Source organism: Branchiostoma belcheri, unplaced genomic scaffold (assembly GCF_001625305.1).
Source record: "Branchiostoma belcheri isolate BF01 breed outbred unplaced genomic scaffold, Haploidv18h27 scaffold97, whole genome shotgun sequence".
NCBI classification, from domain to species: Eukaryota; Metazoa; Chordata; class Leptocardii; order Amphioxiformes; family Branchiostomatidae; genus Branchiostoma; species Branchiostoma belcheri.
Window position 1 is genome coordinate 57,834 of NW_017804653.1, and position 13,950 is coordinate 71,783.

The 13,950-nt window shown below is 43.4% G+C and overlaps 1 protein-coding gene across 1 annotated transcript in view; it reads right to left on the minus strand.

Annotated features, from left to right (window-relative positions):
- LOC109461914 (homeobox protein Mohawk-like) overlaps positions 1 to 13,950 on the minus strand; it is a 33,728-nt gene that overhangs the window by 2,396 nt on the left and 17,382 nt on the right. The window contains exons 2-3 of the mRNA XM_019758391.1: positions 10,221 to 10,530; positions 676 to 832 (exon numbers count right to left, since the gene is read on the minus strand). Of these exons, the coding sequence (XP_019613950.1) occupies positions 676 to 832; positions 10,221 to 10,396 (333 nt within the window). The 5' untranslated portion in view covers positions 10,397 to 10,530. The remainder of the gene's footprint in view (positions 1 to 675; positions 833 to 10,220; positions 10,531 to 13,950) is intronic.

Consider the following 13,950-nt stretch of genomic DNA (forward strand, 5'->3'; position numbering starts at 1 on the left):
GTTCTATAAAAATCGAGACTGGTGGGAGACTAGGCTGGTCAGAAAAGAACGCAGACGACGTTTGTATAAGTTACCAAACACGCTATATTTGGTTCAATGACATCAACATACACTTCTCTTCAGTAATTGAGAGAAAATATTTGAGTTCGATAAAATGGAGACTATTGTACTTAAAGAAGTCACGCCTACATAAACAATTGTGTAGTCCAAAGAGTCAAAATGAAGTGTTTATTTTTGATACGATCACTTACGAGTTGGTACGTACATAGGCTAACGGTTAAGTACGTGTCATGTCTGTACGTGTGTTACGATAGCGCAGTCAATGCTTGTCAGTCAAAAATAATAAAAAGGTTTTGCACATGATGTAACCTAACACTAGTTCATGATGTAACCTAACACTAGTTCATGATGTAACCTAACACTAGTTCGTGATGTATAACCTAACACTAGTTCATGATGTAACCTAACACTAGTTCAAGATGTAACCTAACACTAGTTCATGATGTAACCTAACACTAGTTCATGATGTAACCTAACACTAGTTCATGATGTAACCTAACACTAGTTCATGATGTAACCTAACACTAGTTCATGATGTAACCCAACACTAGTTCATGATGTAACCTAACACTAGTTCCCATAGTGACAGGTGTCTGGTTCAGGTCATTGACCCACCTGTACCAACGTCATCTGTGACGTCAGAGCCAGCAGGATCTTCTCTGTTTTGGTTGGATAAGGGTTGTCTCTGTGTTTGATGAGCCACTGTTTTAGCGGGCGGGCCATGTCTTGCATCACCTGTCGCTTGTGACGGACCCTGTCCGAATTCCTGCGCCTAAAACAAAAGAAGAAAAGAACATATCATAAGTTAATTGCACCAATATTACAAATATATGAAAACTAGAAACGTAACATTTGTAAAGCAAATGCATTGTCTGCTCTGTTAATTCTTTCTCAAACACATTCGTATATGTGGTGACAGGAGTCTCAATCCCTCCTGCTATAAAATTGCAACATGATGTAACCTAACACTAGTTCCCATGGTGATCATGACAGACGTCTGGTTCAGGTCATTGGCCTTATTTGGAGAAGAAGAAGAAGAAATAGACCAAAAACAATATGTTTGCCTCCTGCGAAGGTAAAACATAAATACACATGTACAACTATTTGGCGTTATATAGATGCTCAAATATTATCCTTCGTTCAGTTACCTTGATTTACTTTTGTACTTACATGTTAACATGTACATGGTTTATATAAGAAGAAAGTACTGTGAGGGTATTGTCAGGATCAGCACAAACTAAATCTACGGAAATCTTCAAGCAATATGACGATCCTTTGGCGACTTAAGCCAAAATTTTCCGTCTAGGTTCAGAGACGCCGGCTCGCTATCTAACCAAGGGAAGATACCGGTATTTGCCCTTAGGCCACCCCGGGGTACTTCCAGGGAAGTCCTCAGAAATGCCCGGTTGGAGCCAAAGTTGTTGTAACGGTGCCAACTTCTGTAAGGCCACAGCAAGCAATTTTTATGGATGACATCAGCGCGCGCATTAATTTTCGCCTGATTTTGGGAAAAAAACAACAAGAAATTTTGTTGCCTTCTGATAGTGATTAACATGCCGAAAACGGGCAAAGATGTCTGTTGCCATGCCGGAAGGTGAATAGCAGATAACTATGAAGAGAGGAGACAAGAAAAAGCTCTGATTTAATGTTTTTTCTTACGTTGATGCAGTGATATGCGATGTTGTCTCTGTATATGTGATGTTCCCACTGAATCAAAACCATTTTTACAATGATTGAGTCAAAATCTTAAAAAGTAAGAACCTTGTTTTTGTCGGCCCGCCTTGTTTTTTTTCGCCCGCTCACATTAGATTTGGAGTCTGTGGAGGATGTCATCCATAAAATTTACTTGCTGTGGCCTAAAGTTGTGACCCCGGCATGTCGTGCCTCCTCGCCAAGGTAAACCTCAAATCCATTAAACACGGGATATCGCCCGTTATACGTCATCCTTTTGATGACAGCTTTTACATTGTACCTACCGCCTGTTTACACTCATAACACACAAGTTTAGTTCAAGTTCGCTTCAAGAGCAGAATTCTGCCATTTGGTTCGTGACATTGGGAGGGTGGAAACAGGAAAGACGGCGTTGTGATATATCTTTTGGCTTCCTCCCCTGGAAATCTGACACAGTTGTTTATCATCAAATCATTTTTCTTCGTGCCGCCCGCCGTCCCAAATGGATTATGGGGTGACAAGGCACCGTGAAAAACAAGCTAGGAAAACTGCGGAGTAAGACACGAGTGTTGGCTTGATGTGAAACATGTCCAAGCGCCCGGCACAACGTCACACAGAGCCAAGCTTGATGGAAAACATGAACATGCATGTTCACGTTGACGTTGTGAAGAAAGTTTTGAATGTGTGCATTGTTCAGACTGACTGTATATTTAGTTTAGCCTCCGCCACACTTACTAACAACGTGGGTTCAAAAACAGTAAAATTTTGCCAAACTTGGGAATAACTCCAGGGGCATTTAGGCACCGTAGCCCGCGCTCAGACCCCCTCTTTCTATCCTCAGATGCTTTTTTCCTTCACAGGTTCTTTCCATCCTTCCATCATGTCGCATGCTTTGATAATGTGGCTCCCTTCTAGCCTCTACCAGGCTTCCCAAGCGACTGGAAAGAGTAGAACGTGGCCCAATAGACAGATAACATGCCAGGGGAGTTCAGTTGGTCCGCTAAAGGAGTATAGGTGCAGACTAACTCCCTTGGCAATTTCTACTATTTCCAGCCGCTTCCGAAGCCCGGTATAGGCTATTCTCTCCTCAGACTAACTACGCTGGCTATATATAGGAGAATAATTGCCAGGGGAGTTTGGCCGCCTTGTAGGTTTGACAGGCAAAAGAAACTACCTCCCCGCCGGCGGACTCCCTTGGCCAACTTTACTCTCTTTTTTTGCCGAATTCTTCAATCCGTACTCCCGTAGAAAGGCCTGGTGGAGGCTAGGTATAGGCTACCTCCCTCGCTCCTTCCTGTACCCTCACGTCGTGATAGAACCACCTGTTCAATCGTTGTAAAAATGCCAAGAATGCGTCAGGTCGCCTCCACCGCACCGTAAACATACCGTCTCCGCTGAAATGTCACCATATTGTTGTTGACCCGCCGGGCCACAGGTTGGTATGGGGGGTCTAATGGCCGGAACTCGCAGTCAGGCAACGGAGACATGTAACGTGTCAACGTTAGGCCGGCTACGTGTGTTTGTATAGGGGTGGTTTTCTCAGGCAAATGCGCCCATGTTACATCAACGTTTTTAAAACTAAAAGCCTTCGATAAGTCTATGATGTTTTTTTTTTCAAAACCGTTCTTCAAAATGTCTTATCCGTCCTAGCGATATGTAACATGTCATCGTATAAGGGTGGTTTTCTCATAGCCTCTACCAGGCTTCGGGAGAGGCTAGAAAGAGTAGAAATAGAGATGTAACATGCCAGGGGAGTTGGTCCGCTAGAGAGTACAGTTTGCTGCTCCCTTATCTGTGTATTTGGCCAATTTCTATTCTTTCCGACCGCTTCCCGGCCCGGAGACTGGAAGAGGCTACTTTTCTTAAGCAAATGTGCGCATGTTACATAAACATTTTTAAATGCCTTCGATAAGTCCACGGTGCTTTCTTTTTTTTTCACAAAGTCGTTCGTAACGTCCTATCGGCACAAAGCATCGGAGAGAATAAAAAGTCTTTTATGTAAACATTGTTTGCGGTCACTAACACTTGTTTAAACAAGTACCTAGCGTGCGAACTATGTATGATAAGCAATAAAAAGACGTTCAAACAAAAACTGGGCCGGTATGAGATGAGATGTCAGTTTCAATTGTTTCATTGAAACGTTGTGACACCAAAAATAGACTACAGCAAACTCGTTTGAAATATGTGGGGGCAAAATTTACTGTGGATGTCGCTCTTTCCTCCTACTTTCCGTCGCTACCGGTACCTAGCCGCCACTCCCCCTTATATAGACTACTGTAAGGCCTCTGAAAACCTCCAAACTAGTGCGCGCGGGCGAATAAAAAAAATTCCGGCCAAAATTAAAAATGCCACTAAACCACAGGAATACACAGCTGGTATTGTGAATTTGCGGCAGTACATCGCGACGTATACGACAAGCCGGTACATGCTGGCATTTTGCGGAATTTATGAATCGGCACTGTACGTATGTACTGAGTTCTTGAGTCGTGGGGCTTCGGTAGCCTGGGTGTCTGGCTACGCTAACTACTAGTACCATGGACTACCCAGGCCTAGACCCATCAGGCCAGAACAGGCGAAAATCAATGCGCGCGCGGAAGTCATCCATAAAATTAAGTCGGTGCGGCCTAAAGAAGCTTGAAATGTGGGGCAAAATTTACTGTGAAAAATACTACTTTCCTCCTACTTTCCGTTGCTACCGGTACCTAGCCGCCTCTCCCCCTTCTTCCCCTCTCTCCCACCTACATCTGGAACACCGTCTAGCGCTCCTCTCGGAATGTGGCTTGTCAATTGTCACCCCACCACTATGTGTGCGTTGGTCATATTTTACGGCAAATATTCAACCTTCTGTGCGATGTTCTATCCCCCAACACAGACGACCGCGGCAGGGAACAAGACAACAGCGGACAGCTGTGTTGTTCCGTCGCTACGTAACGAACACTACCGTGTAAAACCATAACCTTTTTTTGAAAAAAGTTCTTAGACACACATAAGCATCTCACACATAAAAAGGTATAGCACACACACACAGACATGACAGAAAACACTTATCTACAAGTACAAGCAGATGTTAGGGGTAGAAAATCGTTTTCTGATCGACCGGCTTTTCTAGCTTGAATGGTCATTTACAAAATTTACGATTTTCTACTGTCCAAGCAGAGGTTTGGGTTTGGGGTTATTTTAGCGTGTTTGTAGGCTTTTCTTATCGGGGTTTCTCTTGTGTTTGGTGAATAAAAATTCCAGTGCAAAAGAGAAACCCCGATAGAAAAAACGTAAAAAAACGCCAAAAATAACCCCAAACCCAAACCTCTGCTTGGAGAGCACGATTTTCCTACCTTACTTCTGCTTGGAGAGAAGGAAACAGAAGTCATAAACATTTGAAGACGTCGTGTTAAATTTGTGAAAGTTGTGCTTCTCGCAAAAACATGGTGTGTTTTACGTTACAGTCATACGGGAAATATGTTTGGGGGCCAAGGCCTCTGAATACCGGAATTACACATGTTGTCGGTACAATCAAGGACTAACAGCTAACTTGGGAGGTCGGACATAGGGCACAACGCCAGAGATTGAATTTAGCCTCTTTCAGGCTTCAAAAGTGGCTGGTTAGAGTAGAAATTGGTCAAATCGGCAGATAACATGCCAGGGGAATTCGTCTGCTAGAGAGTCAAATTTGTCGCTGTATGTTACCTGTTTATTTGGCCAATTTCTACTCTTTGAATCCGCCTCCGAAGCCTGGTAGAGGCTAGCTAATGGCAATGAAAATCTCACTCAACGATGCTTTCCAAGTAGATGTATGGAGTGCCTCAGTTACTGCTTTCCTTTCTTCACTTATCGCCTTCTCAAAGCTTCGTACATCTGCTTGGAGACTTCGACACTAGATAGAGTTTCTGTCCAAGTTGAACTTCAGAAGTATTGGAAGGATTAAGGTTAAGTGATCCCCAGGAGGTACCCCCCTCCCCTTCTTGTACCACGGTATTGATTCTTTACATTTGCGTGTAAGAGGATAGATTTCAAGTGTTTTGTCTCTACACAGAATGAGGTTATGTGGAGGAGATCCTCCGAGGTATGTGCAAATATTGGGCGGGCTCCAAGCGCCCCGTCTCCCGCGGGATGTCACGTTTCGGGTCGCTGGATGACGTCGGGGGGAGGCTAGGAGTAATTACATGCTTCAAGATTTGCATAGTTTCGTCTCGCGCTTTTATTTGTGGCTTTTATAATTCTCTTCCGTTCAATTTCATGCTGAGATTCCGGTATTTAAAAGTTGGTACCCTAGTCAGTTCATTGTGAAAGGGAAATGTTTTCTTTCTTCCTTCTTTTCTTGATGTCTTAATTTTGTTTTAACCACCTCTACCGTCTTTCCCATACATTCTTCCTAAATATATGGCCTCAGAACACACTGTTGATTGTACCAAGAAGGTTGAATACGAGTTTTAACTCCTTGGTTGTGTAAATGCATGTACTACAGTACATAGTTTAATGTTGGAATTCGAAATATGAAGTCTTTCAAATTAAACATAAAGCTTCACTTCTTCTACCAAAAGAAAGGCAACGCAAATAGCATTTGTTAGAGCAAAAATAGTATCAGACATTGGGCGTCAACTCGTAAGAAACTGTGAAGACATGGCAAGTTCACGCTAACGTCTTGAACAGTGCAGACTAGTGTTCTAGTTCTCCACCTTTACACTTGCCAGATGTCTTACCGTGCGTACATGTCTGGCGAACATGTCTGCACGCTTATGTTCTTAGGGGATGTTTCGTTTTCGTAAGTGAGTGGGTCAAAAAGAAACAAACGGTACCATAGGGATATCTTACACTGCGAAATAATGTTTTTCAATTTGTCACACTAGGTTTTTTTCAATACACATTTGATTTTTTCCTCAACCTTATAAATTGTATGCCCCCCCCCCCCCCAATTTGCCAGAACCCCCCTCAGACACAAATGGTAGACCCCCTGTCATTGCTGTACTGATATTGGAAACCCACCGCTGGCTTTGTCAGAGAGAAAAAAGAAGCATTTAAAACTCGCGTTCTTCTGAAAGATTGGTCTTTAATTCTGTTGTGTCTGTACTGTGTGACCCGAAGTGAGAAAATAATCGACCGGGGAGTTAGAAGCTAAAAGGGGCAAATTCCTCAGCCGTTTTCCCTTTAAAAGACCAAACTGAAACCACATGTGAGGTTGGAGGTAGCTCCGGTTTCTCCAATGTGCGTGTGTGTTGTATTGCCCTGGCCACGCCTCCAATCTTCAATTCTACGCCCAGGAGAAGCACTAGAATAACTTGTTCCATGTGTTCTTTTTCCTTGCCTTCGCCCATTAGTTTACCATGTTTCTGGGCTTACTGCGTGTTTTGAGGCACAGAACGAAATTGTAGCACCCCAAGAAGTTGGAAAAACGTAATATTACGATATTATACCAACTTGGGTGGTGGGAATTGTCAAATATCAAGAGAACGCACCGCTCGTTGTTCTTGGTAAAAAGTTACAAATGCGTGTAAAAGCGTTACATGGCACAGACCTTTATAGTGATACCAACCGAAAAATTTTATTTCTGTAAGGCAAATGTGCTGAAGTTTCCTCAGATTTTGATTCAAGTTCAAAGTTGTAGTACGTGGTATACCATGGTTCTGAGCGATGCCAAGTGCATGTTTTCTGTCAGACTTTTATACCAACCGAAAAACATCTTTATAGGGTAAATTTCCTCAGATTTTGCTTGAGAGATGTAGTACGTGGCAACTTGAACGTAAAACATGGTTCTGAGCGGTACCAAGTGCATATTTTCTGTAAGACTTTTATACCAACCGAAAAGTTTATTTCTGTAGGTTGAATTTGCTGAAGTTTCGTCAGATTTTGCTTGAGAGATGTAGTACGTGGCAACTTGAACGTAAAACATGGTTCTGAGCGGCGCCATGTGCATGTTTTCTGTCAGACTTTATAATACCAACCGAAAAGTTTATTTCTGTGAGGCAAATGTGCAAAAATTTCCTCAGATTTTGCTTCAAAGTTGTAGTACGTGGCAACTTGAACGTAAAACATGGTTCTGAGCGGTGCCAAGTGCATGTTTTCTGTAAGACGGACGGTAAGACGAACTCGCCCCCCTCCCCTCCCCCGATCCCGCCCGGTGTTGCCCCGTACAACCCGGCCGTCTCGGCTAGAATCCGGGATAATGCGAAACACGTGGGGAGGGTTTTGCAGGGTCAAACATTGCCGATACCATGCGAACATCCACCGGAATACTCCAGGGACCACTCAGAAGTGTTCTCATATGGAGGACGAATCAAGAACTTCTTTTCAAGTGCTGAGCACGATCCATTCATGAATGAGGCAGGGGCTAAAATTGCATGTTTTCTTCATGTACCTTTTAAAACTGCATTTTCCTTCACTAGAAATTTGGCGGCTAGCCCCTTTAAGAAATAGACACAAATAATTTCAAAAGAAGCCACTATAAAAACCAACAAAACATAATAAAATAAACCACCTTTCGCTCTACTGAACATGGATTCTAGTAGCTTCTACCAGGCTTCAGAAGCGGCTGGAAAAAGTAGAAATTGGCTAAACAGACGACAAAGGATCCTAAAGAGTACAGTGGGCGCGGAACAACTTCCCTGGCATGTAGTCTGTCTATTTGGCCAATGTCTACTCTTTCCAGCCTCTTCCCGAAGCCTGGTAGAGGCTACGCCCATGTAGTTTGCACGCGCGTTACACTGAACTCTTGAATAAATAGCCAGCCGCATCGGCAGAACAACGTGTGGTCTGACCGCAAAAACACGACTTGAAGCCGCAGAGGTATTCAGTCGTGCCGCGATACCCCGTCAGGTTGTGTTGACTGTAAAGCGACCTCCTTCTGAATCCATTGACCTCTGGTGACCCCCGCGGCAAAGTTAAAATCAAAGCCACGGGACGACTTCTGACATTTCCGCGGAATAACAAAAGTAGCTCAATACTCCATTCTGTCTTCTCTTTGCCTGGAATTGATGATATCCTTTCACACTGTGACGCTTGGGGATTGATACATTGTTTCGCTTCGTACTGTCGGAGAAAAAGACACTTTTTTCTCTTGCCATGTTATGTTCTAGTACTAGAATTATTATAAAGGGTTTTACTACTATAAATCCGGATTATGTGAAACAAACTGTATCAGTTACACTGACACACAGAATCCAGACAGAAGACGAGAACGTAACCAAAAACAACCCTCCCCGCCACTAAAAATGAATTTTCCCCACTTCCACCAACATTCAACCAGTGAGGACAGCATATACCTTGTATATACAAACTAGTAACATTTCATAAAACTTGACAAACTGAAAGGAATTATTGTTGCTGCTTTCTCCAAGTGAGTTTACTACACGCGACTTTCCATTGTTTCGCATGTGTAAAATGCAAAACATGCTTGCCCTACTTTTTGAAATGTTCCTCGGGCAAGTGTCGTTTATCAATTCAGTGGCCATGCCATCCCCAATGTTTGCATGCTGAGGTCCCTTGCGGCCCCTCAAGAACAATGCAGACCGTTTTCAACGCTCTGCCGATGTTTGACAGTCAAGTAAATAAAGTAATAAGGGGGTGCACTTAAGCCGTAGCGTTTTAACAGCATTTACACTCGCTCTGGCCCTGTCATATGCGCAAACAGTTTTGTCCATTCTGGCTACTTATTGAACGGAAGACCTAGTTTTTTTATTGGTTGACGTCACTGAAGCTACACTCTTTTAGACGGCTTTAAAAAACATGCCACGGTTGGCTCAGAACGTGGTAAACCGTGGAAAAGACGCACACATCCGCTAATCCCCTTGCTCGAAACAAAACGTGTTCAACACGACACCCCTTACAACAAAACTCCAAAAAAATGCATGTTCACGAAAAGCTGCTCCACGGTTGTTTTGAAATCGTTATTCTAACTCTCGGTTCATTGTTTAGTTTGTGAGATGTGCTTCAGGCGGGTCTATTATCCAGAATGACCTGGTTTTTCTGTAGAAGACCCTCCAGCATTTCTTTTCTGTCATGGGATATGTGTTCAATAAGAAAACCCGGCTTGGGGCAGTCATGCAGGCACGCCGGTATATTTACATGTCAGGATCTAAAGTCCTTTCTTTAGCTCCTCTAACCTGACCGAAAAGCCCACTTGTAGTTGTTGTAAGCTTAGTTGAAACCACGACGCACGGCATAGTTTTCCCGACATATGGTACGGCTCAAGCCAGAGACAACACAATACTAGCACTGGGACCTTGTAATAGAACGTCGTGTCAACATGTCAGCGGTTTGGCAAGTGACAACCCAAAGTCAACCTGACAAAGTCCTGCCATAACCACACAACACACACACACAGGCTCACGGACATGTACGAACAAGGATTCCCCGAATGCCACCGATGTTTGTCGAGGCCTTTGAGGCGGTGGTAACGTCAGGGAACACGCCGAACAACAATGTGCCTTCTCCCCTCGCACGGTCGAGCATGTAACGTAACTAAAACCATGCCGGTGCGCGGAGATACTGTTACATACCTTGAAGAGCGGCGTCTCAGACTTCGGTCCCGCTCTTCCAACTCCTTACTCCCCATGGCCGAGACTTTAAGGACCCCGTCGGCTCCACCACCGCCGTACTCGAAGTCGTCTTCGGAGAACTCGGAGCTTGAGTCCGAGACGATGGTGAGCTCGTTCTCTCCAGCGCAGTCCACCATGTTTTCAGGCGGTGTTGTGAAGTTTTCCCAGCCGCCGCTTTTACCCTCCACTCACCGGAAGAACACAAATCCCAGCGCACCGGTATGTCTCGCGCTGCTCCGCGGATCCCCAGGGACGGGAACTACCGCAAATCCTGTAGGAACATTACATGGGGTCAATTTGCATATTAGGGACGGTTCATTGACGCTTCGAGTGGAGGAGAGCAACACGTGTGATCGTCATTCGTCGACCATAACATCGTGTGCTTCCGCAAAAATCTACAGAATCCAATAGAAGTAGCGTTAGTCACTCGTATACCAGTAAACTGGCAAATTGAGACATCATACAATAAAATAATACAGGCGTGCTGACTAAAACGCCCTCTAGCGCTGTATTAAGATAACTGCAGCCATAGTTGTATCCAAGGCGACCAATGACTCTGCAACACCAAAAAATACATACACTGATACAATTAAGACATTACATTATTTCATAACAATATGTGGAAAATGGCATTGACGTGAAGTTGCCATTTCCTTCACCCCACCCCTTAACACAAATGGACGCCCCCTTTGTAAAACATGTTTGGCCATGCTGACCCGTGTTTGCACCGGGGTAACCAGATGTTTGACGGACATGTACGAACTCCGGCCCGTCTCTGGGTAAAGGGGCGATGTTTTCTTCGGCAAAGAGTTGTATGGAGAGGGGCGAGAGGTCGCCAGGCTTCCGGTATAGTCGGAGGGCAAAGTCATCAATCTAATTAGGAACTGTCTGTGCAGATTAATCAAGTATTTAATGTCAAGCATAACAGCCTATCCCAGAAGAGTACATTATTATGGAGTGCAACTGTCCATAGCACGTGTACAGCAACGATATATTCACTACATAGCAACTGTTATAGCAACTAAAAACTACATGAAAACTAATCATATGATGGACTTGCTACATAGCCGGACACAAATATATTTTCTAATTCTAGAGTCATTCGCGATTTTTCTTCCAACCGCCTCAGAAGTGTAGAAATTCAAGCGATGACAATCAATTTTTCGCAAAACAGATCCTTTCCCAGGTGTGAAATGGTCCTCCCCTTCTACTTCTAACTTATGCGTGAAGTGGTTCAAAGGACTCCCTGATAAGACAACGAACAGGCCAAGCGTTTTCCATGTCCAAACACTTGTACGACTCTGATACGATCTACTATAAAACACGACAATGCCACGACTTCCTCCCGACGACAACACGACATGCTTACAACAAGGCCGTGAGACCTCATTGGTCACACCTTGTTGTTACCCTACCAACATGTAACACCGTATGTCCGGCATCCACGCGGCTTTGTTTACCTCCAGCCCTTTGTTTGTACTAAGGCCCACAGGTAAACACTCTGGGGAGATTTTCTGCTTACTCAGTTCTGAGGGACACAGAACAACTTAAAGCAGGGCTCGAAATTAACGGTGTCCCCATGGCCACTGACCAGGTGTCCCCATGGCCACTGACCATTGAAATTTGGCCACTGACCACTGAAATTTAGGACGGGACAACTAAAAAGTCTCTTTGGGACACTTTTGGGACAACGGAAAAATAATCAGCGTCAGAATGTCAGCCCTTCTTTAGTTGATCAGGCACGCTTTCTGGCTTTTGGCTCCGGAAAAGCCCACCAAATTTCGGCAAAATTTTCCCCCAAACTCTGAAACAATATACTAGTAGTTCGCCTGAAGGTCATATATTAAGCCAAAAAAAAGATTGGGACAATTCATCCTCAGTTCAGGACAAGTGAAATTTATTTTCGGGACAAAAAATTTTCGGGACAAAAAATTTTCGGGACAATGCTGAGACAATAGGGAAAAAAATTGATTTCGAGGCCTGAACAAGGCCTTTGGGGTGGTTGACCCACGGAAGCCAAGAGGACTTTGGCCGGGCCACGATGTTTATATAATGTTTTGTGTCGAAGAAGAAAACCGGACATGCCTTCCCTTGTTTTCCCAGAGATAAAACTGTTGTTGTCGTGCTGTTTACGTGTTACTATCGTACTGTAATCAGATTGAAGACACTGTTACATGTATCTGTACGTATCATGGCGTACACGTCTTGTTTTTGAAGTATTTACATATAATAAAATTAGTAGGGGCGTACGTTTACAATGTTTTCGAGTTGTTCCAATAACTTTTCAGTCATTAATAGATTGAAGGGCGTATTGGTTCTTCTAACAATCAAGTTTATAGGAAAACATTGGTCACGATTTCTCAATCTTTACAACTAAAACTAATTAGTACAAGTCACAAAAATGTGGCCTATGTCATAGTTATACTCTTCTTACAGTGTTATTACAAGGCTTTTGTGTTAACTATTGTTGCTATGCCGTACACAGAATTCTACACGAATCCATCATACCATTTGCCTGCAAATGCAAAATATGTCACTCCCTGTAACCGTACTGACTTTGTAGTCGCCACACACACATATATGCAGGGTTAGGCATTGTGTCAATGGGCATGTGCGGAATGTATTGGATTAACCTTGGTGACAATTTGTAAATCAAGATTAATTGAAGCTAATTCGAGTACCTGGTAGAAATGCAATTTTTGGTGACCCTTGAACCCTGCGGTAGATGTTTTCTTTGTAGCAGGCCGACCACTACCAGTAATCTCCAAGCAGATACAAGGATAGAAACGGCCGCTTCTTTCCTTTTGTTTCAAGGCCTTTTCGTTTTTGCGCGTAAAAATAAACGTTTCATGAAGATACTGCATAGGAATACACTGTAATATACCATCATTTGCCAGCAAATGCAATAAGTCTCTCTATTGCCCTATAACAAAAACAGCCCTCTATAGCAATGAACGAAATGAACTCTTTGACGTAGCCTCCAAATTCTACCCAAACTCTCACATGTATACAAATGAAAAGAAAACTACTCTCCTCTTAACATCCGAAACCCACAAAATAAAGAAAAAGTGTGATCCTTTGTCTTCCTCTGTCTTCAAAAAAGAAGTCAAACCCAGTAGTTTTTACTAGTAGTTTCTTAGTAGTTATCAGTAGTTACTAATTATCTGTTTTTATACCAAATGTTTCTTCTGTTCCTGCAATTAGCCCTCCGGCATGAATTTGCAATAAAACTTGCTATAACGGACATGTTCAATTTGAGTTATAACGTTGTTAGCCTGAAGTACCTACCTTCGGTATTCAGGGAATGCAACATGCTAATCTCAGTGACAACTTGTAAATCCAGATAAATTGAAAATAATTTTGAATCCTAACAGACGTGCCATTTCTGACGACCTCTGACCTTTGAAATAGTTGTCGCCGGTACGGTCGTGAATTACTGGTGTAAAGGCGCCGAACAGTTTACCTAAGCTCCAAGCAGATCCTAGGGTGGAAAAGGACAGTATAAAATTGACCAGACAGTATCCATTGGCCAGAGAGGGTCCAATACGCCAACCTTAGCCAATTTGATACCGTCTTTTGCCACCCTAGGATCTGCTTGGAGATCACAGTTATACCCATTCTTGGCATGTTGTAAAAGTGTAATCTCCAAGCAGATCCTAGGGTGGCAAAAAGACAGTATCAAATTGGCCAG